The sequence below is a fragment of the Podarcis erhardii genome (assembly GCF_964252035.2).
Source record: "Podarcis erhardii genome assembly, chromosome: 7".
In the NCBI taxonomy this organism is placed as follows: Eukaryota; Metazoa; Chordata; class Lepidosauria; order Squamata; family Lacertidae; genus Podarcis; species Podarcis erhardii.
The window spans coordinates 7,460,032-7,486,250 of record NC_138511.1 but is presented as its reverse complement, the minus strand read 5'-3'; the positions used below and the strand labels follow the sequence as shown (position 1 = coordinate 7,486,250).

At 48.4% G+C, this 26,219-nt stretch overlaps 1 protein-coding gene across 1 annotated transcript in view; it reads right to left on the bottom strand.

Annotated features, from left to right (window-relative positions):
- RASSF2 (Ras association domain family member 2) overlaps positions 1-25,807 on the bottom strand; it is a 59,463-nt gene extending 33,656 nt beyond the window's left edge. The window contains exons 1-5 of the mRNA XM_081868593.1: positions 25,772-25,807; positions 9,242-9,333; positions 7,152-7,227; positions 5,569-5,720; positions 2,480-2,568 (exon numbers count right to left, since the gene is read on the bottom strand). Of these exons, the coding sequence (XP_081724719.1) occupies positions 2,480-2,568; positions 5,569-5,720; positions 7,152-7,227; positions 9,242-9,300 (376 nt within the window). The 5' untranslated portion in view covers positions 9,301-9,333; positions 25,772-25,807. The remainder of the gene's footprint in view (positions 1-2,479; positions 2,569-5,568; positions 5,721-7,151; positions 7,228-9,241; positions 9,334-25,771) is intronic.
- Positions 25,808-26,219: the final 412 nt, after the last annotated feature.

Here is a 26,219-nt window from a genome sequence, read left to right as displayed (position 1 = left end):
GAGGGCAGCTGGCCAGATAGACAAGAGGGGTACCCTGGCAGTTTCTAACAGGCCCAGGGCTTCCAAACAGACACAGCAAAACATATTCAACCACTGACTGTTGCGCATGGAAGAAGTGGGAGACCTCAGCTAGGGTGGGGTTTTTTTGGTTTTTTTTTTTTTTTGCTTTGCACAAAAGTTTCTGAGCAGCAATTACCATCAGCTATTTTACCTTAAACCCACTAGTCTTCCAAGCAACGAGTGGGATTAAAATCCTTACTGCAGAAATGTCTGACAGTGGCCCTGTGGCTACAACAACATGGGGCATTGCCCCTCCCACATTTCCTTCCTGAAGACCCGAACTACTGAAGTGTCCTGTGTCACTCAAAAGCTTGCACCTGCGACTCCAAATAAATTGGTTGCTTTGTGCTTCTTACCCCGGAGGAACCAATGCAGATGCTGAGACTTTGATCTATCTAAGCAGAGGTTGCCTGGCTTGCTTTGGTATTTTAAGGGAAGGGAAAAGAAGAGAGAGGAGAGGCGAGAACGGCACAGCTCAGATTGCACAAAGCCCGTAAATGCCAAAACCCACGTGGTGGTTTTCTGTTTTGTTAAACGGGAAGGCCTATCTCGGATCAGAGAGCGATGGGTGGTGGGGAGAGCGGGAGAGAGCGCTTCTCCTGTAAATGTTTATTTCTCCATGGCAACTCTGCTTAACAATGACTCCTGCTATTCCCTTTCTAAAGAGAGGAGGGCTGTGTTGCCAAGGAAAAGAGGAACAAAGCTCATTCTTCCACACCACTCAGTGTGTGTGTGTGTGTTTCACGCTGGTCTCCTGAACTCTGAGGCGCCTGGCTGCCCCTCAAGGCCAGCATCCTCCTGCCTTCCACAGGGGCCAACCAGAAGCCTCTGGCAAAGTCCACAATAAGGACTTGAGTGCAGCCAGTCTCTCTGCCTATGACCATGAAGGAAGGTAAAAGGTAAAGAGTAAAGGACCCCTGGATCATAGAATCATAGAATCCTAGAGTTGGAAGAGACCACAAGGGCCATCGAGTCCGACCCCCTGCCAAGCAGGAAACACCATCAGAGCACTCCTGACATATGGTTGTCAAGCCTCTGCTTCAAGACCTCCAAAGAAGGAGACTCCACCACACTCCTTGGCAGCAAATTCCACTGTCAAACAGCTCTTACTGTCAGGAAGTTCTTCCGAATGTTTAGGTGGAATCTTTTTTCTTGTAGTTTGGAACCATTGCTCCGTGTCCGCTTCTCTGGAGCAGCAGAAAACAACCTTTCTCCCTCCCCTATGTGACATCCTTTTATATATTTGAACATGGCTATCATATCACCCCTTAACCTCCTCTTCTCCAGGCTAAACATGCCCAGCTCCCTTAGCCGTTCCTCATAAGGCATCGTTTCCAGGCCTTTGACCATTTTGGTTGCCCTCCTCTGGACCCGTTCCAGTTTGTCAGTGTCCTTCTTGAACTGTGGTGCCCAGAACTGGACACAGTACTCCAGGTGAGGTCTGACCAGAGCAGAATACAGTGGCACTATTACTTCCCTTGATCTAGATGCTATACTCCTATTGATGCAGCCCAGAATTGCATTGGCTTTTTTAGCTGCCGTGTCACACTGTTGGCTCATGTCAAGTTTGTGGTCAACCAAGACTCCTAGATCCTTTTCACATGTACTGCTCTCAAGCCAGGTGTCACCCATCTGGTTAAGTCCAGTCAAAGATGACTAGGGGGTTGCAGCGCTCATCTCGCTTTCAGGCCGAGGGAGCCAGCGTTTGTCCACAGACAGCTTTCCGGGTCATGTGGCCAGCAGGACTAAACCGCTTCTGGCGCAACGGGACACCGTGATGGAAGCAAGAGCACACGGAAACACCGTTTACCTTCCCGCCGGAGCGGTACCTATTTATCTACTTGCACTGGTGTGCTTTTGAACTGCTAGGTTGGCAGGAGCTGGGACAGAGCAACAGGAGCTCACTCTGTCATGGGGAATCGAACCGCTGACCTTCCGATCGGCAAGCCCAAGAGGCTCAGTGGTTTAGACCACAGTGCCACCCGCGTCCCTCACATGCCGATCAGCCTTGACCTCCACAAATCTGTCACATGCACACACCCCTTTTAGAGCTACCCAGGCCAGAGGTTGTGACTGCATCTGGAAGTGGCAAGTTTAATTCTGAACTGTACGGAGAAGTCATTCCTTTTAAGAACATAAAGAGAGTTTGCTGGATCAGAACCATCCACATCACAAGAAAACTCTGCAACATATATTTAGACCCGAGACACAGATTGCTCTGTTCCTTTTAGACACATAATTATGGCACTCCTAGCAGGGGGTAAGCTCCCAGAAAACACCTTTCAGAAACTGATTTACAGTGAGTTATTGTCATAGATAAGGATTATACTCCATTATTGCATTATTTTCAGAAGATGGAGACCCCCACCTCCTTAGCACCAGTAAGGACCCCCTGAATCCTTCACTTCCCCTGCCTTACCAATTCCCCCATCAATTTCGTCCCCATCCAACGAGGGCTCAGCTTCTGTGACCTGAATGTCTGGTAAGGTTGACGGCTTTATGACTGACCTAAGCAGGGAAGAGACAAAAGAAGAGAATTTGGGATTTAGAAAATACCTTGCAAGATTTTCCCAAGTGTTCTAAAAACACAGATTGATGCAAGCAATTATTGTTCGTCTGCTCGTGTCAACAGTAAACATAGCACAAAATCATAGTGGCAAGTTATGTGAGCGTGATGGTTTTGTTGTTGTTGCAAGATGCATTCTTTAGCTGCGATTCCAGCACTGAAGGGAGGGTTGGACTAGATGACATCTGGGGTCCCTTCCAACTCAACAATTCTAGGATTCACCACAGAAGTAGCCAGCATGATCTTCTGTGTGATGGACACCACAGAGGGCAAACTTTCAAAACATGATGTCAGAATTGCCTCGAGTCGGACGTTAGGCAGGAAAGCAGGGATAAAATTATGTGTGAGGCTTAAATATTTTTGAATGCTTTGCTTAGTAAAACAGCTCCCTGCAGGCAGCAAAACAAGAAGGTAAAGGGACCCCTGACCATTAGGTCCAGTCGTGGCCGACTCTGGGGTTGCGGTGCTCATCTCGCTTTACTGGCCGAAGCAACTGGCGTACAGCTTCCAGATCATGTGGCCAGCATGACTAAGCCGCTTCTGGCAAACCAGAGCAGCGCACAGAAACACCATTTACCTTCCCGCCGGAGTGGTACCTATTTATCTACTTGTACTCTGACGTGCTTTCGAACTGCTAGGTTGGCAGGAGCAGGGACTGAGCAACAGGAGCTCACCCCATCACGGGGATTGGAACCGCCAACCTTCTGATCGGCAAGTCCTAGGCTCTGTGGTTTAACCCATAGCGCCACCCGCATCCCTTAAAACAAGAACAGGGCATTGTAAAATCTTTTGACCAAGGTGCGCTTATTTTTTGCAGGCAGGGAAAATTCCAAACTGCAACCGTCCCTGGAGTCTGAAGCTCCAGCCTCCGGAATCCTACCACCACCTTCTGTGTAATGCGTAGAATGGATCTGTGCCATGTTAGCGACAGACTCTGGTTACAGCAGAAATTACTGAGCATTTCCCAAAGCATTAAAAACAAAAACAGCAACCAAGAGGCTCTGTTGCCATCCTGACTATAATTTCTACTTACAAATACTCTTTATTTATCTGCAACTTGTGATCATGTAGATTACAGTGTTCCACAAGCAGAAATAATCAAGGTCACGGTGCCACTTGTATAGTCTGGGCTGCATATTTTGCAGTTCCCAAGTTGGCTTGTTCATGGGGATCCTAGATGCAGACAGACCAGCCTTGGACTTGGCCGTATCTTATTTTCTACCCAAGGAGAAGGGGCAGAGGGCAGTGGGAGCCCAGCAGGGGCAGGACTTGAAATCTCTCCCCTAAAATCCAAGTCTACTTCTCCAGTGTTCAGGAAAATCAATGATATTTTTTCCCATTAAAAAAAAGTTTATGATTTCCTCAGTTTGTGTCTGGCCCCAATCCACTCCCACCCTTGTTTCTACACATCAAGGTGCCGCTTTCCTTACCGATATTACACGAGTTCAAACCCTCCCTTAAGTCCCTGATCAGAGAAAAAGTTAAAACAAAATGGTCACCGAGATAGAATCATAGAGTGGGCAGGGACCCATCTAATCCCACTCCCTGAAGGACAGGAACCACAGCTAAAGCATTCCTGGCACAGGGCCACCCTCTCTGCATAAAAGCCTCTAGTGTCGGAGAGTCCAGTGCCAAACACCTCTTACCATCAGAAAGATCTTCCTAATGTTTAGTCAGAATCTCCTTCTTTGTCATTTTAATTCATTGGTTCAGGTGTTTCCCTCTGGAGCAGCAGAAAACAAACTTGCTCCATCTTCTATGTGAACAACCCTTCAGATGTTTGAAGGGGGCCATCATATCTCCTCCTCTCATTCTCCTCTTCTCCTGGTTAAACATACCCAGCTCCCTCAACCGTTCCTCATAAGGCCTGGTTTCCAGACCCTTGATCATCTTGGTCGCCCTCCTCTGCACATGTTCTAGCTCCTTCTTACATTGTTGTGTCCAGAACTGGACAAAGGACTCTGACCAAGGCAGAAGAGAGCAGGACTATGACTTCCCTCGATGTGGAAACTCGCCTTCTGTTGATGCAGCCTCAAATGCCATGAGCTTTCTTTAGCTGCTGCGTCACACTTGACTCATGTTAAGCTTGTGGTCTGCTAAGACCCCTAGATATTTCTCTCACACACACTCACACAAACCTGCCCTGGATTGTGTACTGACCCGAAACAAGATTGGGAATACTTTATGGGCCCTATCTTTAATTATGGAAACCTGGCAGACTTGATAAGAAGGAATTTGACCATCGTTGGGTTGGAGCTCCCCCGAGAACTGCTTTTTAATATTAAAGATTATCAAGAAGATCGGCAGATGGGACATGAAAAAGACTTAAGAGCCTCGGATTTAAGATCTCCAGGTTGATGGACTGTTGTAAGCCGATGGAACTGTTGGTAGGGGCCGAGACTGGGGAGGGGAGACGGTGAAAGAAAATTGGGAATTTAAAGTGTATATATTGAGATTTATTTATTTTTTAAATTGCTTTTAATGAGAGATGGTGAAATCGTGGAATGGAATTTTTATGACCCTAGGGGAAATATCTTAAGAGAATAGGTTAAAATATATCAGTTTTAATGAGAAATAAGATTAAATAAAGTAAAAGTGGATGGCTAATTGGTGAAAGAGAGAATGGAAAATTACAGTATATTAAGATAAATTATTAGGATAAAAATAAAGATGAAGGATTTGCTGAAATATCTATTTGAACTAGAAAACAAAGAGGGCAGGTGTGAGGAGGTTAAGGAAATAAGTCATAGAAAGAAAACTATGTAAAGGTTTAACTTGTTTTTTTTATCTGTTTTGATTGTATGTATTTTCTAATTATTTTTTTCCTTTTTATCTGTTTTTGCTTTTTTATTTTTTTGCATTTTTTCTTGGAAATGTCTTGTTTTTTCTGTTTTAAAACCTGAATATTATTCTAAAAAAAAAAAAAAGGATTGTGTACTGACCCGTGTGCTCCCAGGTTGCAGCCGGAATGCCAGGAGGACGACGAAGGCGGGGGGCGGATGCGTTGGTTGTCGTCCTGCATCTGCAAGCGAATGGGCCTGCGCAGCCCCCAGGAGATGTTCAGCAAGCCCTCCACGATGAACTCCCCTTCTTCCTACAGGGCACATGAGAGAAGGGACTGAGGGATGGTCCAGAAGCTGGCCTGCTCCAAGGATGCTGCAGATAACTTCCCCAAGCCCCAAGGATGCTGGTTCTACCTCCAGAGCTGGACCACAGCTCTAACGGAAACGTTAACAAAATATACCCAAACCCTGCGCTATCGGAAAATGAAGAACAGCTTTTCAAAAGTTTGGCATCCATTTACTGAAAGGAAATCCATACATGAAAGGAACATGGGTGGCAGCCACCCTCTTCTCATGCACTCCTATGGATAAACATTATTGGATAATGTACTCTTGAAAGTTGGGACACGGGTGGCACTGTGGGTTAAACCACAGAGCCTAGGACTTGCCGATCAGAAGGTCAGCAGTTCGAATCCCCTGCTCCTGCCAACCTAGCAGTTCGAAAGCACATCAAAGTGCAAGTAGATAAATAGGTACCGCTCCGGCGGGAAGGTAAACGGTGTTTCCGTGCGCTGCTCTGGTTCACCAGAAGCAGCTTAGTCATGCTGGCCACATGACCCGGAAGCTGTACGCTGGCTCCCTCAGCCAATAAAGCGAGATGAGCGCCGCAACCCCAGAGTCGGTCACGACTGGACCTAATGGTCAGGGGTCCCTTTACCCTTTACCTTTACTCTTGAAGAACAATTGTCTGGAATTATAACACTGCTTTTGGAATAGCACCATTCCCTCCTTTCTCCTCATATCCTCCCCCCCCCCCGTTTGCTTTTTTCTCTTTCTCTTGACTGTTGCTGCCATTGCTTTTTGTGTATTATAAAGTGAAAATAAAAGCAAGCACCAAAGGAAAGGATGCTAGTTTCAACTATATTTATTTTGGTTCATAAGATTTACATACCACTTGATTGCTTTTCCCGCCAGCAGACCTGGTGCAAACAGAGCTTTTGAGCTCTCCGCCTTGCTTGCATTTAACTTGCACACTTTAAGCCAGCCCACCTTCAACCGCATGTGGCTGAAACTGTGCGAGTTAAACGTGCATAAGATGCAATCATACTGTATTCCTCTGGAAGGATCGTTTTAGTTTTTAAAAGCAGGTTTCCAGCCCTCCTGAATGCATCATTAAAATGGCATGGGCAGCACAGGCTGAATTCTCAGAAGCTGGGAAAAGGGGGAGGCCAAAGGAAAATCCCAGAGTCTGGGGGTGTCAGAGTTTCGGGGCCTTGCACAGTCCAAAAATAGTAAAACTGGAATTAAAACTGAAGAGTAAACTCTGCACTGCAATAATTCAAAAAGCATGCACCTATGAGCCTTTTTGCATGCATTACACATTTTGCAGGACCCAGCTCCTTTAGGCGAGAAGTTCTGGTGACTTGGGTACAGAGTTTCATTTTTGGAATCATGCCCAGGTCACACACCCCTGGTCACAACATTCTCCCCTAACTTGTCTCTGCGTAGAAAGGTCCTCTCACCTCTCGATGCCGGAGCTGCAAGTTCTGGCCTTCGTAGTATAGGTTGTAGGTCTTCAAGTGCAACAACAATTCATTTCTGGAAGATGTGGAACAAGAGCTGTTAGAAGAGCAAATGGAAGAGTTGTCCGGCTCTCTTTGCCACATGTGGTGGCTTTGTCCAAAAGTTGCTGCTTTTTGCAATAAAATACAGTGGTGCCTCGCAAGACGAAATTAATCCGTTCCGTGAGGCTCTTCGTATAGCGGTTTTTTCGTCTTGCGAAGCAAGGCCATTGACAGCTTAGCGGATTAGTGCTATTAGCGGTTTAGCGGCTTTTAGCGGATCAGCTGATAAGCGGCTTAGCGGCTTAGGAAAAGGGGGGGGGGGAAACCCACAGGAACTCGCAAGACATTTCGTCTTGCGAAGAAAGCCCATAGGGAAATTCGTTTTGCGAAGCGCCTCCAAAATGGAAAACCCTTTCGTCTAGCGGGTTTTCCGTCTTGCGAGGCGTTCGTCTTGCGGGGCACCACTGTATTTAAGGAAATTGGAGCTGACCCCTGACCCCAATCTTGCTCTACTTTCATGGCTCTCCTGAGAAGCCTCCAGGAAAGCCAAGGTTCCACAGAACGTGCTTCTCAGGCCACGCATTTCATTGTCCCATCAGAAAACGGCATACACTTTCTGAGAGTTATTTCAGAGTCCTTTCTCTTGGGGATAATTTCAGAGTGAAATCCCCAGGTGTCAGAAAAGGTTATTTATGTATGCAACAACTGTGCCCCATGTTTTGTTAGCCCTCAAATAGAAAACGAGCAAGGTCCCAACCAAAGAAGAATGGCAACTTAAGTTGACAGAATATGCACAACTTGCAGACTTCACATATAGAATAAGAGAACAAGAAGAACATCTGTTTAAGAAAGATTGAAAAAAGTTTATTGAATATATGGAATATAATTGTGTACAGCTGAAAAGGCTAGCAGCATTAAGATAAATTCAACAGTGTAAATAAGTTTCGATGGATGCAATATTCATGGAATACTGATTGGTATAGTTTTTGTAAAATATGCAGGGATATGTAAAATGAACCACGGAAAGAGAAGAAGGGAAGTCATGGATATCTGAAGGATGCAAAATACGTATTTGAAACTGTAAAACAGAAAATTTAATCAGAGAGAGAGAGATTGCATGCACTCAAAGTCCATCTTCCTCTAGGCTAGAAATGAATGGTTGGTTGTAACTGCCCTCATTTCACTGTGCCCACAGCTTCATGACATACAGGCAACTCACAGCTTATGCAGCAGTTCGGTTCTGGCTGTCAGTGTGTAAACACAAAAGCACGTGAAGCCAGGAGCCTCTGGAACTTCCCCCAACCCACAGGAGGAGGACTCTTTATCTTGCTCTGGGAAGGTCACAGGAGGGCAGAGCCAGTGTGGTGTAGGGGTTAAGAGCGGTGGACTCATAATCTGGTGAACCGGGTTCGATTCCCCGCTCCTCCACATGCAGCTGCTGGGTGACCTTGGGCCAGTCACACTTCTCTGAAGTCTCTCAGCCCCACTCACCTCACAGAGTGTTTGTTGTGGGGGAGGAAGGGAAAGGAGAATGTTAGCCGCTTTGAGACTCCTTAAAGGGAGTGATAAAGTGGGATATCAAATCCAAACTCTTCTTTTTCAGGGAGCCCACTAGGTGAGGCAACACCTTCCATACCAGCCTCCAGAACTGTCCCAGAGCCCTTTCCCAGGGGCCGGTGAAGAAGGCAGCCCTTTACTTACTGGGCTTTGGAAAGGCGGTGCAAGGGGTCTTAGAGCATCCTTGAGTCCTCATGTCTCCTTCTCAAAGGCCGAAAAAGTGAGGGAGACTCTCTGGGTGTGCAGAGAACATAAATACATGGAGAGCAAGAATTGGTGGGTTTCCTCCATTCTCTATTTATTCACCCCGCCACTCCAATTGCGTAAATATGATTAGCATAAGATGCAAGTTGCTGGTACTCAAGTCTCTCCTCTCTTCCTTGCACGTGCTTGCAGTTATACACAGACACCAACACACCAGACCCCAGGGATTGATGCCAGCTGCAAAGAACAAAGGTCTGCCCAGAACACGCAGCCAGCCTCCGACTTACTTCGAAATGTACTTGTCGTGCCCACAAGGGACCGGGTAGTTCTCGCTTATGTAGTCCATCCTTGCAAAGTGTCTTTCATCAGGAACAGAGGCCTGTGGTGAAAGGGGAGGTGGGAAACCGCTTTAAAGCACACAACAATTTACTTTCTGAGATAAATGAAAAGAACATGCTAATCATTCGTTCAATGGCGATTTGCAGACTTCTACAGTGGTGCCTCGCAAGACGAAATTAATCCGTTCCGCAAGTCTCTTCGCCTAGCGGTTTTTTCGTCTTGCGAAGCAAGCCCATTGACGGCTTAGCAGATTAGCGGTATTAGCAGCTTAGCGGCTTTTAGTGGCTTATCGGCTTATCGGATCAGCTGATAAGCGGCTTAGCGGCTTAGGAAAGGGGGGGGGAGGGAAAAAAGTCGGAAAAACTCGCAAGACATTTTCGTCTTGCGAAGCAAGCCCATAGGGAAATTCGTTTTGTGAAGCGCCTCCAAAACGGAAAACCCTTTCGTCTAGTGGGTTTTCCGTCTTGCGAGGCGTTTGTCTTGCGGGGCACCACTGTAATGGGTTTCAGATCCATGGATTGTAGTGGGGAGGGAGGGGAATCCAAAAGGTGCGGAAGGATGTTAGCTTAGCTTGTTTTCCTGAAAGGCCCCTCTGAGAAACAGGAGGTGGGATGGACTGGCCAGCACCTCAGGCCTTACTGCAATTACTATGTTTATTTCTATCCCATCTTCTGCCTGGACAGAGACTTGAGGTGGGCTACACAAATCAAAACAACACAAAGCATACAATTAAAACATTCAGGAGCCATTATGGCTAGAAGCCACCAATAGCCCTCTCCTCCATGAATTACCTTTTCTTTGGCATAATGTATTCTGCCTACTACTACTACTACTACTACTAATAATAATTTATTATTTATACCCCGCCCATCTGGCTGAGCCTCCTCAGCCACTCTGGGCGCCTTCCAATCAAGTATTAAAAACAACACAGCATTAAATATTAAAAACTTCCCTAAACAGGGCTGCCTTCAGATGTCTTTTAAAGAGAAGATAGCTGCTTATTTCCTTCACATCTGAAGGGCGGGCGCCACTACCGAGAAGGCCCTCTGTCTGGTTTCCTGTAACCTCACTTCTCGCAAGGAGGGAACCGCCAGAAGGCCCTCGGCACTGGATCTCAGTGTCCGGGCTGAACGATGGGGTTGGAGACGCTCCTTCAGGTATACAGGACCAAGGCTGTTTAGGGCTTTAAAGGTCAGCACCAACACTTTGAATTATGTTCGGAAACGTACCGGGAGCCAATGCAGATCTCTCAGAACCGGCGGCCACTCCCACTCACCAGTCTAGCTACCTCATTCTGGATTAATTGCAGCTTCTGGGTCACCTTCAAAGGTAGCCCCACGTAGAGCGCATGGCAGTACTCCAAGCTATGCTATGCTATGCAATTTGGACTGAACCAGTACATTGCTAAGTGACACAAAAGGTTTTGTAGAGCACTGAAGCCCTCCAGCTGACCACACATTAGCCATCCAGCTTCTGAAATTTTCACAGGCATCACACATATCTTTGAAGTCATAAGGACTAGATACTTAACAGGGAAAGACAAAGCTCTCCAGTGCTGAATCTGATTCCTGTGCCGAATGCCACCCTGAACCCGACCTTCTTTCCCCTTGCTCTCTGGGATTTCATCTTATGCCACCTCTGGGCATAGTCTCTTGTTTTGGCTGCTGTAGCCTAACAGGTGTCCACAAATCTTGCTTTGTATTTGCCAGAAGACGCAAAGCAGGAAGCCCAGAAGTCTTAACACTGCTGCATCCGCTGCTGCATCCGCCAAGCATTGTTCTTGGGTTGGGGAGTGCAAAACAGAAGCACTAAGAATATCACCACCTCCCAGCAGAGCGGCTGACGAAATTCTGAATTTCCTGCCTCCTCTGAGCTGCTTTCCTAACCACCCTGACAGCTGCCTGTTTCATGGCCTGCAACAGCTTCTAGGGCTGTTCAGCAAGGAAGCTCAAGACTTGCACAACGCAAAGGAGAAAATGATATCTCCACCCCCACCCTATTTCCAAACTACTGTGCCGTTGTCTCTTCAAGAATGGCAGCGGTGGCTGGGAGTGCCTTTCTTCAGCTCTGGCTGGTTTGCCGGACTGGATCTTTGCAACATGCTCTGTGGGGGGCTGCCCTTGAAGACGACTCGGAAACTGGCTGGCTGGGGTTCCACTTAGATCTCATATAACCCATTTTGAAACAGCTGTGCTGTTTCCAGACCCAATTAAGGTGCTCACATTAGTTTAACGGTGCTATTTTTCTAGAAAAATAGGTGCCGGAACTCACCATGAATGCCTCCCTTGTTCTCTTAGAATGGCAATGGCGTCTGCCTGAGAGGTGCCGGAACTGAGTTCCAGCTGGGGAAAAGCCCTGGTGTTTAAAGCCCTAAATGTCTCAGGCTCCAAAGACCAGAGAGGCTGCCTTCAAGTTCAAAACAGGGGGACCCCTGGGTAGTTCCTCCGCCCTAGGAGGCTTGGCATGGCGGTGGCCCAGGCAAGAGGGCCTTCTCTGTGGTGGCCCCTTATCTGTGAAACTCCCTCCCTGCAAAGGTGCACCTGGCATCTGCATTGTACGGCTTTTGGAGGATGGTTGTAAGTTGTTTTTAGTTGTTATTAGTATTGTGCTTTAATGCTGTAAAGGTAAAGGTACCCCTGACCGTTAGGTCCAGTCGCAGACGACTCTGGGGTTGCGGCGCTCATCTCGCTTTATTGGCCGAGGGAGCTAGTGTTTGTCCGCAAACAGCTTCCAGGTCATGTGGCCAGCATGACTAAGCCGCTTCTGGCAAACCAGAGCAGCGCACGGAAACGCCGTTTACCTTCCTGCTAGAGCGGTACCTCTTTATCTACTTGTACTTTGATGTGCTTTCGAACTGCTAGGTGGGCAGGAGCTGGGACCGAACAACGGGAGCTCACCCTGTTGCGGTGATTCGAACCGCCAACCTTCCGACTGGCAAGCCCTAGGCTCTGTGGTTTAGACCACAGCACCACCCATGTTGTTACCCATGCTCAAACCTTAGGGTGAAGGGCAGGTAATAAACAAACAAACCATTTGCCCTCCCCAGCACCTGAGGGCCACAAGCGAGCCAAGGGGGCACTTGGGCAGGCCACCTCTCCCACAGTGCTCCACCTGATGCTTTCTGCCTTAAACAAAATGCAGCGTGGGGGGGGGGCACAGCCAGTGCACACCCCTTGAGCAGCGCATGCAAGACACCCCCTGGAAGAACACACAACCAGGGCTGGCTACCTCTCTGTCTGCTTTCTCAGCCAAGGGTTTTTGCCAAAGGCACTGCCCGGTCATGTTGGGACTCAGCAGGCAAGGCGGAGAGATGTCCTAACCAGGCCAGGAACAGCAAAACCATCTCCAGCAGTGCACTGGCTCAGGTGTATGGGAATGGGGCAGGGGGAGGATTTGCCCCCCCCCCTGAGGAGCAAGTTCCAGAGTTTTAACTATGTGTTGTGTGAATAAGTCCTTTCTTTCATCTGTCCTGAATCTCCCAATGCTCAGCTTCATTGGATGTCCTAAAGTTCTAGTGTTATGAGAGAGGGAGTAAAAGCTTATCTCTATCCCACTTCATGCAAGGCATCATCTTAAAAACTCCTGTCGTGTCTTACTCGCCTTTTCTCTAAACTAAAAAGGTAAAGGTAAAGGTACCCCTGCCCGTACGGGACAGTCTTGCCAGACTCTAGGGTTGTGCGCTCATCTCACTCTATAGGCTGGGGGCCAGCGCTGTCCGCAGACACTTCCGGGTCACCATTTACCTTCCCGCTAGTAAGCGGTCCCTATATATCTACTTGCACCCGGGGGTGCTTTCGAACTGCTAGGTTGGCAGGCGCTGGGACCGAGCGATGGGAGCGCACCCTGCCGCGGGGATTCGAACCGTCGACCTTTCGATCGGCAAGTCCTAGATGCTGAGGCTTTTACCCACAGCGCCACCCGCGTCTCTAAACTAGAAAGTCACAAATGCTGCATCTTAGATCTCCCACATCCTGCCTGGTTTGGCCCTGAGCTTAGATACAGATGGGGTTTCCTGTGTGCATTTGGGGGGAGGGCAGGGGGCAGAGGACAACAGCTCGGCTGGACTGAAAAGCAGAGAGTTTACTAGGAATCCAAAGACTCCCACCAGATGCTCTGCAGGATTTGTTCTTCTCCATTCTTGACACTCGGGAACAGAGTGGGGCTTCCGCAGACCACTGTCAAGTCATTCACCAAGTCAGGAAACCCCTGGGCAAGAGATGTTGGACACAATATAATGTTGGGAGACTGGGAAAGGTTGTGGGAGAAAGGGGTTAAGTTTACTGCATGTACAGTATTAAAAGAAAACATTATGAAAATGATGTATAGATGCTGCTTAACCCTGGTAAAATTAGCAAAGATTTACCACACGAATGATAATTTATGTTGGAAGTGCAAAGAAAAAGAAGGCACCTTTTATCACATGTGGTGGACATGTCCCAGGATTAAGGACTTCCGGGGCAAGATTTATAATGAGTTGAAAAAAATGTTGAAAAATACATTTGTTAAGAAACCAGAAGCCTTTTTACTTGGAATAATAGGACTGGAATTGCCCCAAAAAGATGTTACAATTATTTTTGTATGCCACTACAGCGGCAAGACTGCTATTAGCTAAAAACTATGTGTTGTGTGAATCTCAAGAAATACCAACGGTAGAAGAATGGCAGATGAAGATGTTGGACTTTTTGGAGCTGGCTGACCTGACGGGAAGAATCCGCGACCAGAAGGAAAAGGAACACCAAGAAGATTGGAGGAAGTTTAAAGACTATCTAGCTAAATATTGTAATATAAGATCATTAGAAGTCCCTTGAAAGTATCAATTAGGTTTAGGATTAGAATAAGAAGGAGTTCTAAAGAACTATGGATTTAGACTAATAAGAAAAGAGAAGAAGATAGTAAATTGAAAGATTTAATTTTATTAGAAAGAGGATTTTGGAAAACTTACAAGGTGATACAATGAAATTCAGTTGGGGGGATTTGAGGAAGTCAGATAACAATGAAAGATAAAATGGGTTCTAGAAGTAATAAGTGTTTATATTTTGCTTTTTATTTTCTTTTAGTATTGTACTGTCTTTTCCTTTGTGTGTATTATATGTTATATTTGTCATAAATGTGGAAAAACAATAAAAAAAATCTTGGGGGAAAAAGGAAACCCCAGCCCTCCATTCTGCATCCTGGAGAATAAGGAGAGGTTCAGAGCTGGCAAAAGCAGCACTGAGGTTCTTGAGAAAGAACCTTCCCACCCACCCTTAAAAGTACAGCTCACACGTCCTGCTCAAAAGGACCCCTCGAAGATAAGGCTCCAAGGCTTCTGTGATTCGCAGACACACTTTCCATCAGAAGCAGCTGAATTCCTGCCTCTTTCCAGATGTTCTGTTGTGGGAGCTTAATTCTATTTGGCAACCCAAACTCTGAGCATCCACTGCACCGGTTAGGAGGAAGGAGCAGAGCCAGCTGGGCAAGGAAGCATCTCTCCCTCCAGAGAGGAGATTTTGGAAGCAGCTGCACTAAAGAGTAGCAAGCAGGGGCAGAAGAAGGCGCTAGTTCAGACCACGGGCCCATTTGCAGTAGGAAAAGAGGAGCAGAGTGGTCCCAAATGGGTGTAACTAAAGGAGGAGGAGGGCTGGAGCTACAAGGCAAACAGAACTTTCTTTTTAACTGGTATGTGTGTGGACACAAGAAGAGCCTGCAGGATCAGGCCAGTGGGGGCCTATCTAGTCTAGCAGGGCCCTCTCCCCTCCTGCAGTTTCCAGCAACTGGCATTCAGAAACATCGCTACCTCCAACTCCAGAGGCAGAGAGCAGCTGTCATGGCTAGTAGCCATCGACAGCCCTCTCTCCCATGAATTTGTCCATCTTCTTCCAAAGCCACCCAAGCTGAAGGCCACGACTGCTTCCTGTGGGAGGGAGTTCCACAGTTTAACTACGGCCTGTGTGAAGTACGACTTATTTTTATCTGTGCATGTCGGTTTCCCGCTATTGTAAGGCCTTAATTTCTAGTCAAGGAGTTTATGTTTTTATTACTGCTTTCATTCTTGTGAGCTGCTCTGACCTTTTTAGGAGCATTGATGAAATCAAAATACCTGCAGGAGATGTTTAAAATTTTGAGTTCTTTGCATTGCCTGCCCACTTTGAAATGACTCAGCCATGAAGCTGGGTGTCACCCAGCATTGCACACCCAGTGCCCACTGTTTACTCACCAGGGCTGATTCTGCATTCACTTTGTCTGCGCATGCATTTTAATTTTTTTGGGAGGTCCACACTTCCTCCCCCCCCCCAAATTATGGGGATAAAATGCCGCTGGGGAGACAACATATGCTGCCTCCTGCCTAAGCTTCTTTGAGGAAGCTTTTAAAAGCCACACAATTAATGTTGGGGCCTTTGTGTGCAGTGCAAACACTGGTGTGTTGTGAGGATGCAAAGCTTTGCAATAATCCAACCTAGGGTGACATTGGCCTTTGGACCAGCTGTTACGCCTGCCGTCCATACCTCCTGCAGCAGGACCACTGGCCCCCCCTCTCTCCCCGCCTCCTCAGCCACCCTCCTCCATCTTGGTCTGCTCTCAGAGGCAGCCCTTCCCATCTGGCCTTGCCGAAAGTCGCTCCATTTGTCAGCCTCTCTCCTCTTAATGGAGACATAGAACCATCCATCTGCCTCATGGCAGCGTAGCTCCCAGCTGCCCAGGGATGAGCGATGGAGGAAGGAACAGAGGAAAGAGAAGGGGAGGAAAGAGGCCAACCACACCAGGTGTGGAACAAAGCAGACCTGCAACGTGCAGAAGCACAAAAATAAACTCCACAGAACACTGCACTACCCTGCTTAAAAGAGGTTGTTCTGCACACACCATCACCTTGTTCAGCCATGTGGTACCCAATTAAAGGTAAAGGTAAAAGGGACCCCTTTACCCTGATGCTTTTGAATTATGGTGCTGGAGGAGACTCTTGAGAGTCCCATGGACTGCAAGAAGATCAAACCTCTCCATTCTGAAGGAAATCAGCCCTGAGTGCTCACTGGAAGGACAGATCGTGAAGCTGAGGCGCCAATACTTTGGCCACCTCATGAGAAGAGAAGACTCCCTGGAAACGACCCTGATGTTGGGAAAGATGGAGGGCACAAGGAGAATGGGACGACAGAGGCGAGATGGTTGGACAGTGTTCTCGAAGCTACGAACATGAGTTTGACCAAGCTGCAGGAGGCAGTGGAAGACAGGAGTGCCTGGTGTGCTCTGTCCCAGGGGGTCACGAAGAGTCGGACACGACTAAACGACTAAACAACAACAAAGGGACCCCTGACAGTTAAGTCCAGTCGCAAATGACTCTGGGGTTGCGGCGCTCATCTTGCTTTACTGGCTGAGGGAGCCAGCGTTTTTCCGCTCCGCAGAGTTTTTCCGGGTCATGTGGCCAGCATGACTAAGCCACTTCTGGCGCAACAGAACACCAACACCAGAGCAGTGCATGGAAACGCCGTTTACCTTCCCACCAGAGCGGTACCTATTAGAATCATAGAATCATAGAGTTGGAAGAGACCACAAGGGCCATCGAGTCCAACCCCCTGCCAAGCAGGAAACACCATCATATTAATATACTTGCACTTTTTGGCATGCTTCCAAAATGCTAGGTTGGCAGGAGAAGGGACCGAGCAATGGGAGCTCACCCTATCACAGGGCTTCGAACCGCCAACCTTTTGATCGGCAAGCCCAAGGCTCAGTGGTTTGGACCACAGCGCCACCCACCTCCCTTCTGGTACCCATTTACTTCTTGCATTTTTTCAAGGTGGCGTACATGGTTTCCCCACTTGTCATGTAATCTCAACAACCCTGTGAGGTACATTAGGCTGAGAGAAGACCAGTGACTGGTTCAAGGTCACCCATGGCCAAGTGGGGAATCAAAGCCTCGTCTCCCAGGTCCCTGGCTTCCATGGCCAGTCAGGGCTACCTATGGACCCTGAATGCGCAAAGAGGTCCTCAAGAACACCCAGTGGAAACCTCCACTTTCAGTGCCGGCTGTGGCTCAGTCTGAAGCAGGGTGTGTTTGCTTCCAACACGGGGACAGGAACCCTGAGAGATGGAGGTTCCTTCTGTTGAAAATGGAAAAGGAGACTACTCTGTCAGACTAACACTGGGTGCTTGGTGTGGGGCTGACCCCACACTTTCCTGCAAGCTATTTCACATGATGGGAACCAGACAGCTGAACAGGGCCTTGGACAGTCCCAAGGCTGAACTGAGGAAACCAGATCCACCAGCATTTCATAAATGAATCCAGGGATGCCCTGGTCACCTCCCTTTTCCCACCCCAAGGCTCAGAGCCCTCCTCCCGCCCTGACCCACTGCCAAAGGCACAACTCAGTTGTGTAATGATGAGCGCCAACTGGAACTTTTCCAGTGTTTTAATACTGCAGATCATGGCATCAGTACAGCTGGCATAAACTTGATTTAAAATATACCCCTCAATGGACTTTCCTGACCCTGATAAGAGTCCTTATCATCCTGGAAAGCTTCCTGACTTCTCAAGACTTTATGTAAATATCAGCACAGTAATCTGTTGTTTGCAAAATATAATTCACATCTCCTCTAAAAAGAATGGGCTCCACATAGAAGACAGGAAACAAAGATAAACCATTTAGTCATTTCTCACTAGGATTATATTCTTTCAACTACAAACTAAGTCAGGTAAGCAGAATAACTAGCAGACAGGAACTTGTAAGAAATGAATAATGAAACAGAGGAATCAATGTGTTCTTACCGAATTACTCCTCTAAAAGACCCCTTCCCTTCTCCATAACCTAACAGTGGCCCAAACAGTACTTACACTTTCAATGGTTTGTCAGCTCTAACAGCTCCAACATGGATCCCTTTTCACTCTGTGCTCTCAAGGACCAGCCTGAGAGCTTTGCTCCAGGTATCCACTCCTCTCTCCCCTTGTTGCTGTACTTTTAGTGTGAGTCTGTGTCAAATGCCACACATTCTCTCTTTAGGCTTTTGACAAGGAAACTCCTTGTCCTCTTTAGATCAAGCTGTGTCTGTGCTGTCTGCTTCTACTGTAACTTTGCTCTCTCAAGCAGCATGTACACACACTGTCAGTTTCATGACAAATAATAAGCCAACCTTTTGGACAAGGGAGTGAGTGCTGGATATGCAGGCACACACTACTGCTCAACTCCTTTAGAAGCGAAGAAGTCATTTGATCCTTAGGTTAAAGATATACTACCAACATCTATTCATCCTGCAATAGGTTACTAGCTGCCCAAGAGGCAGCTCAGCAGCTGAAGTGTGGGCACAACGACAGAGTGAGCATTGATTGGCATCTTGAGTCTTCAGCCGCATGCACGACCCTGGGCTCCACCAACATGGCACTTTTGGGACATTTTGAGGGGCAACTCCCTTCAGATCCAGACAGCACAACTGTAAGATGCTGGGGCTGATGGAAGCATGTTGATGCTGACTTAAGACGGATGGCAGTTGTAGGCTGTGTAATACACCATACCAGGCATAGGCAAACTCAGCCCTCCAGATGTTTTGAGACTACAATTCCCATCATCCCTGACCACTGTTCCTGTTAGCTAGGGATGATGGGAGTTGTAGTCCCAAAACATCTGGAGGGCCAAGTTTGCCTATGCCTGCACTATATCTTTAAAGCACAATTGGAGCAAATCCTTTCCCTCAAACAATTCCGGGCACTGCAGTTGCAAAGTTACAGTTCCCAGCAATCCTTAACAAACTCCAGTGCCCAGAATTCTTTGATGGGGGAAATGTGCTTTGAATGTGCTTCAAAGGTACAGCACGTCTGCAACCCCGGCTTGAAACATCTGGTGGGCACCTGGCTGCAGGAAGATGCAAGCCAGAGAAGTGTAGCAGAGATGCATTTGCTGGCCAACTCGGAACTCCAGCAGGGAGACGCCTGAAAACCGACACACAGAACCAAATCTAGCAGCATTTTTACAAGGTTTTGTTGCTAAGAGTAAAAACAAAAACCAAACCAGGACAGTGATCTAGCAGAGATCAGAAAACAGGGACAGATGGAGGGGTTTGCATGACTCCTGGCCTTAGGGAGAGAATTTCTGCTCCTTGCGATTCCCAGAGTGTTACCTTTGCCTACATCCTCTGAAGTGACAGCTCTCATTTCAAAAAAGGAGACGCCAGGCTGCTTTCTCACAAGAGAAACGGGCTTCTTTTGGCATCAGTTTCCCAACTTATAGAATCAAGAGAACCTAAATGGCAGGATCTGATCAGCCACAATACATTTTGCTTCCACTTCACATACATAAACACCTTTGGGGGTCAAACTGGCAACCCCCACCAAAAGCCATAATCCAAACTAAAAATAACTTGAAAACTATTTTCTTGATCCCAGCAAGGCCATCTGCTCTGCAAACCAGCAGCTGCTACCCAGGTGAAGCAGCAGAGAAATTGCCCCCGATCCAAAGTCTGGATGCCAGACTGGAGAGCAGTGGTGCTCAGTTCCCCTGGGCAGCACCAGGGCAAAGGATCAAGGGGTTAGTGAATGGCACTAAGCATCTGTTTGCTGAGACTAACTTTCAATCATTTAATTCTGTACTTTCAACAGATTTACCATCTTGGCTTACACACACACACACACACACTCTTCCTATATAAGATTTCTTATTTCTTACATTTAAAGCACACCTTTCTTTCCACCAAGTTCTCCCCCTCCCCATTTTATTCTCCAACAACCCTGGCCCAAGATCACTCAGCAAGCTTCCAGGCCGAGTAGGAATTTCAACCCTGGTCTCACAGGTCCTAATGTGACACTCTAACACAGGGGTCAGCAAACTTTTTCAGTAGGGGGAAGTCCACTGTCCCTCAGACCTTGGGGGGGGGGTGGACTATATTGGGGGGATGAATGAATTCCTATGCCCCACAAATAACCCAGAGATGCATTTTAAATAAAAGCACACATTCTACTCATGTAAAAACATGCTGATTCCTAGACCGTTTGCGGGCCGGATTTAGAAGGTGATTGGGCCGGATCCGGCCCCCGGGCCTTGGTTTGCCTACCCATGCTCTAACACTACATGTCAGAAGATCCCTACATGGTGCCCAATCAATCCTGAGTAGAAGTGTGTAAAGGTAAAGGTAAAGGGACCCCTGACCATTAGGTCCAGTCGCGGACAACTCTGGGGTTGCAGCGCTCATCTCGCTTTACTGGCCGAGGGAGCCAGTGTACAGCTTCCAGGTCATGTGGCCAGCATGATTAAGCCACTTCTGGTGAACCAGAGCAGCGCACAGAAACACTGTTTACCTTCCCACCGGAGCGGTACCTATTTATCTACTTGCACTTTGATGTGCTTTCAAACTGCTAGGTTGGCAGGAGCAGGGACCGAGCAATGGGAGCTCACCCCGTCGCGGGGATTTGAACTGCTGACCTTCTGATCGGCAAGCCCTAGGCTCTGTGGTTTAAACCACAGCGCCACCCGCGTCCCAGAATAGAAGTGTGAATTGCATCCTGCATATGCTTCACACAAGGATCTGGTTCACACATGCATGCCTCTGTTTCTTGACACCTGATGGTAGCAGCTGAATGTGACAGAAGTTCTATCTGCGCTGCTACATCCGATCACAGAAAGGAAGCAGGTTCCTGGTTGATCTGGACTGATATCCATCATATTTGCTGGCCTGAGAGCTGCAGCTTCTTTCAGATAAGGAAGGCCTTGATTGGGCTGCATCAATAGGAGTATTGCATCTAGATCAAGGGAAGTAATAGTGCCGCTGTATTCTGCTCTGGTCAGACCTCACCTGGAGTACTGTGTCCAGTTCTGGGCACCATAGTTCAAGAAGGACACTGACAAACTGGAACGTGTCCAGAGGCGGGCAACCAAAATGGTCAAAGGCCTGGAAACAATGCCTTATGAAGAACGGCTAAGGGAGCTGGGCATGTTTAGCCTGGAGAAGAGGAGGTTAAGGGGTGATATGATAGCCATGTTCAAATATATAAAAGGATGTCACATAGAGGAGGGAGAAAGGTTGTTTTCTGCTGCTCCAGAGAAGCGGACACGGAGCAATGGTTCCAAACTACAAGAAAAAAGATTCCACCTAAACATTAGGAAGAACTTCCTGACAGTAAGAGCTGTTCGACAGTGGAATGTGCTGCCAAGGAGTGTGGTGGAGTCTCCTTCTTTGGAGGTCTTGAAGCAGAGGCTTGATGACCATATGTCAGGAGTGCTCTGATGGTGTTTCCTGCTTGGCAGGGGGTTGGACTCGATGGCCCTTGTGGTCTCTTCCAACTCTATGATTCTATGATTCTAGGTCTGTGGCAATCTGCAGTAAGGGCTTAAATCCAGCCCAGATGCAACTCAGCAAGCCAGTCTTTCTAGCACACTCTTAACGAAGAAACAGCATGTCAGCGCTGGAAGACCCCAGCAGCGGATGGTGCATAAAATTCAAGGCTTCCTTCTGAAAGAGCAAGCAAGAACCTAAGAACAGTCCTTCTGCTGGATCCGGCCAATGGTCCATCTAGCCCAGCATCCCGTTCTCACAGTGGGCAACCAGGTGTCCGTGGGAAACCAGCAAGCAGGATGTGAGCACAAGAGGCCTCTCTCCACCTGTGGCTTCCAGCAACTGCCTCCATCTCAGCTGGAGACAACTTTCTGCAGCTTAGGCAAAATTATGCAGATCAGTCATGCACACATTTCCCCCTATTGTGCATGGTGATTTTTATTTAATTGCTTCAATTAAATCCAGTGGATTCCAGGGCAGCGTGCAATAATAAAAATATGATGTAATTTTACGAAACCCCAATAATATTCTTCAAACAGGGATAGGAATCTTCCGATTCAACATTTTATGGAAAGCCACACTGCCAAGTGCCATTCAAGTCTTGCTTTGCTCAACAGGGGAAGTCCCTACTGTTGCAGCAGCCTTAGGCACTTGCTGCTGACTTGGCTTAAAATTAATGGGAACTGAATATACTTTGTCTTGACCAGATTTCCCCATGGCTCTTAAAAGTTGTTTTTAGCCAAATTTAAGCACACAACAACACACTGCCACCCTTCAAGAAAGGATACAGTTTCTGCCCTGGTGGCTTAATCTTCTCCGGGGCTCTTTGCTTAAAGTCAGAAGTGCTGCGGCCTCAAAATTCTGGAAATCGCCCCCTTTGGCTCTGCCTCTGGACTTTCCTCCACAAGCAATGCCTTCCCTTTTGCCAGCTGCAGTTCCCTGCACCCTTCTGCCAAGAATCTCAAATCCTTGGCTTAGAAACCCACCCTGCACTCTCCCACTGATCTTTCTTCCTTCTGTTTCAATTAACCCATCCATTAGGTCTCTATGGCTGCAGGCCATATAGCTCTCCACAGCCTTAAAAAGCAGATCCAGACTTTTGGCTGCCTCAGGGCTGGCCAGCCCATAAGGCAGACTGAAGTGGCAGCCTCAGGCTGCAGAACCCCATGGATGGCACCCCCATTGCCACTACTTGGGTCATGCAACTGCGGCTTCCAGTGGGAGCTCACAAGCTCTCACCAGAAGCCACTGCACCATCCACGTGCACCTATGCAAATAAATTCCACCTGTGCAAGTGGAATTCATAGCCAACAAAACTAATTATTATGCATATATTGTAATTTCTGGGCACTTTAATAGCATGGAAGGCAAAGGCAAACCTTTTCTAATTTGTAAATAAATAGTTTCCTTGCCTGGTTGCCTGGATCTAGTTTTCACTTGTGCTAGGCAAATGGGCAAATCTACTACTCGGAACCCTCTGGCACACTAATAAAGAAATTAATCAGCTTGAGCATTTGGTTTTTGTATCTCCCCTTCCAAAAAGTTAGGAAACGAGCCCAGCTTGGAACAAAAAATGCTTCTCTCTGCTTAATGCAGCATGTTCACTTAAGCCTCATTAAGGTTTTCCAGACACTGTTTAACTCTTCTGAAATCTTTTTTCCTAGATTTTCAGCATTTAGCAATAATTCATTTTGTAGGAGAATTTAGTTTAGCATCCATTCCTTGCTTATTTCATTACATTTCTATCCCACCTTCCATGGAATTCAAGAGCAGCAAAGCTCTGAAAGGGTACAAAGCAGGTCCCCAGATGTGGATCAGAGCACACTGAACCCAAGTGTGTTTCCAGGGTTCATGAGTCCTCCTCTGGGGGTGGGGGGCTTGTTAAACAAAGCAGGGCTCTCTGGTCTGTTTAGGTTTGGCCTACTGGAGCTGCTGGGGGACGCGGGTGGCACTGTGGGTTAAGCCACAGAGAATAGGAGTTGCCGATTGGAAGGTCGGCGGTTCGAATCCCCGTGATGGGGTGAGCTCCCGTTGCTCGGTCCCTGCTCCTGCCAACCTAGCAGTTTGAAATCACGTCAAAGTGCAAGTAGATAAATAGATACCGCTCTGGCAGGAAGGTAAACGGCATTTCCGTGCACTGCTCTGGTTCGCCAGAAGCGGCTTAGTCATGCTAGCCACATGACCTGGAAGCTGTACGCCGGCTCCCTCAGCCAATAAAGCAAGATGAGCGCCACAACCCCAGAGTCAGCCACGACTGGACCTAATGGTCAGGGGTCCCTTTACCTTTACTGGAGCTGCTGGGGACTGAACCTGGGACCTTTTACATGCAAAGTTTGTGTTCTACTACTGAATGGCATCTTCTCTGACCCAACTGCTTAGTGACAAGATGAAAATCAAGAAGGCCTGAGTCTTAATGGCAGAGCTATCAAGATTGTTAGGGTCCTTTTAGAACACAAAAAAGCTGAAGCTAGGAATGCATATGTTTAGTACTCCTAAAACAACCTGATCACTAGAAAAAGTCAGAGAATTAAATGCTGTTCATGCTGCCCACCAAAACTGAGCACAGAAGAACTGTTGGTTTGTGCTGCCTGCAGAGTCAGTTAAGAACCGAGAACAAACCACATATGAACTATCAGGGAAGAATGTGGTGCGCCACGCCTCTTTCACACAGCCTTGGTGGAGGAAGAAATGAAGAAGGGGCAGCCAGCAACGGATTCTTCTGCACTTGGGAGCCAGAGATTCCAGAGCTGGATATTATCATTTTGAATATCACCCATCCTTAGCTTTCAGGGACAGAGCAGATTAAGAAATATGCAGATGTGGTGCTCCGGAAGATATCTTCATGAACATTAAACATTATACTGGAGGTTATTTGCTAGAGCTGGACAAAATGGGAGAAAGACTTTGAGCGAGTCTCAAAGGCAGGCAGAAGAGAAGCAAAGCAAAAGTTTGTAGATGGAAATCAAGTCCATTGCAAGAGAAGAATCTTTTGGCACTAACAAAAAAACTGGTAGACGTTTATTGAGTCTAGGCCTACTTCATCAGATGCGATGGGACTTAATGCAGGGGGAGGGAGCCTGAACACACCCAAATTTACAATCCAGTGCATTTAGGAGGCATGTCTGGGGTACAACCTACAAAAGTAACACACAAGCTCTCTTTCCACCCGGCTAAAGTCCACCCCCCCCAAAAAAGCTAATGGTTAACAGGAACAGACAGATTCACCCCTACGCATAGTGCAGCACTTTGCAAAACTCACAAGCCCCACTTTCTTCCTCTTTCAGCCGCCCCTCCCCCTCCCAACCCACTTCCTCATCCTCTGTGGAGCTGAGAATCTGAGTCCCAGTGGCAGATAACAAATTACCCCGGTGGGGGCAGAGATGGTACAGCCAGCCACAAAGGCAGCGACAGTCCATCACGGGGAGGGATGAATAGAGAGACACAAAGCGATGGGGAAGGAGGGAGGGAGGAGTCACCCACTTACGAGTAAGGGAATCCCCTCCCCAAATTCCCAGTCCCTGGGGTGGCCTCCCTTAATTAATTAATATCCTCTTCTTTCACCCCACTCCAGTGCCTCCCGGGGCTCAAGAGAGAACCCACCCCACGCCAGAAACAGCAGCACAAACTGTTTCCTCTTAACCACTAACTACACTCTCCTCCCAGAGAGTGTCAGAAAGTCGTCCTGGGCCCGATCCTGCGTGCACAAGCACCCACTGCAACGAATGGGAGCCACAAAGGGCCCGCTCCTCCCCCCCCCCAATTCCCATTCATTCATTCCTCCATCTGAACAGCTGCTTGCGCAGGAGACCCTCCTCTTTTCCGCGCCCCGCTCCGGGAAGGATGGGCTCCAGATCAACTAGGTCGCCTCTCTGTCTTCCGCAGATGGGTTTACTCGGAAGTAAGGCGCTTGGGGCTGAGCGGATAGGTCAGGGATAAGCGATGGGAAGGGGGGTTCCGCTGGGCACCCCCCCCCCGCCAGTCCCGCCCAACTCCAAGAAGGGCGCAGAGAGAGAGCAGCCGCCTTCTCCGAGTTGGGTGCCCACGAATCTAAAGGGGCTTCTTCCGGGGGGGGGGTTTCCTTCCAAACTCGGCCGATTCTCCCCAGGCAGCATCCCCCCCCCGCCCCCAGGCACCTCGTGGGTCTCTTCTCCTGTCCGGCAGTCGGAAGATGCGGAGAGTCTTTCGGCCCCCGTGGGGGTGGTGTGCGCGCGTCTTTGTTGCGCCCCAGGCGAGGTCCGGCTGCAACTTACCGGGAGCGCCCCTCCCCGGGCCCCGATCCCGCGGCTGGGCGTCCTCGCAGGCAGCAGACGACGGCGGCCGCCGCCCGGATCCCCTCCTCGCAGCTGCCGGGGGAGGAGTCCCCGCCCCCGCCGGCCGGCCGGCCTCTCTCTCGGGCGCCCCCTCCCCGCCGCCGCCCAGCCAATCGCCGCGCCGCCCCCCCCCCCGCGCTCATTGGAGGCTCCTCCCGCTGCTGGGGGGCTGGGGGGGGGTGAGCCCGGCCAGACAATGCTATCGAGCGGGGCCTTGCCCGCCCCTGGCTGGGCTGGAGGGGTGCTAGGGGTCCCGGCCTCTGGGGGTCCCTCCAGGGTTGGCAGGGTTTTGCTAGCCTCGGACCTCCCAAAACCTGCTGCCCCCTTTGGAGCAAGAGAAGCCAGGGCAGCCAAATGGACCGTCACGTTGGTTAGGGACCCCCAGGGG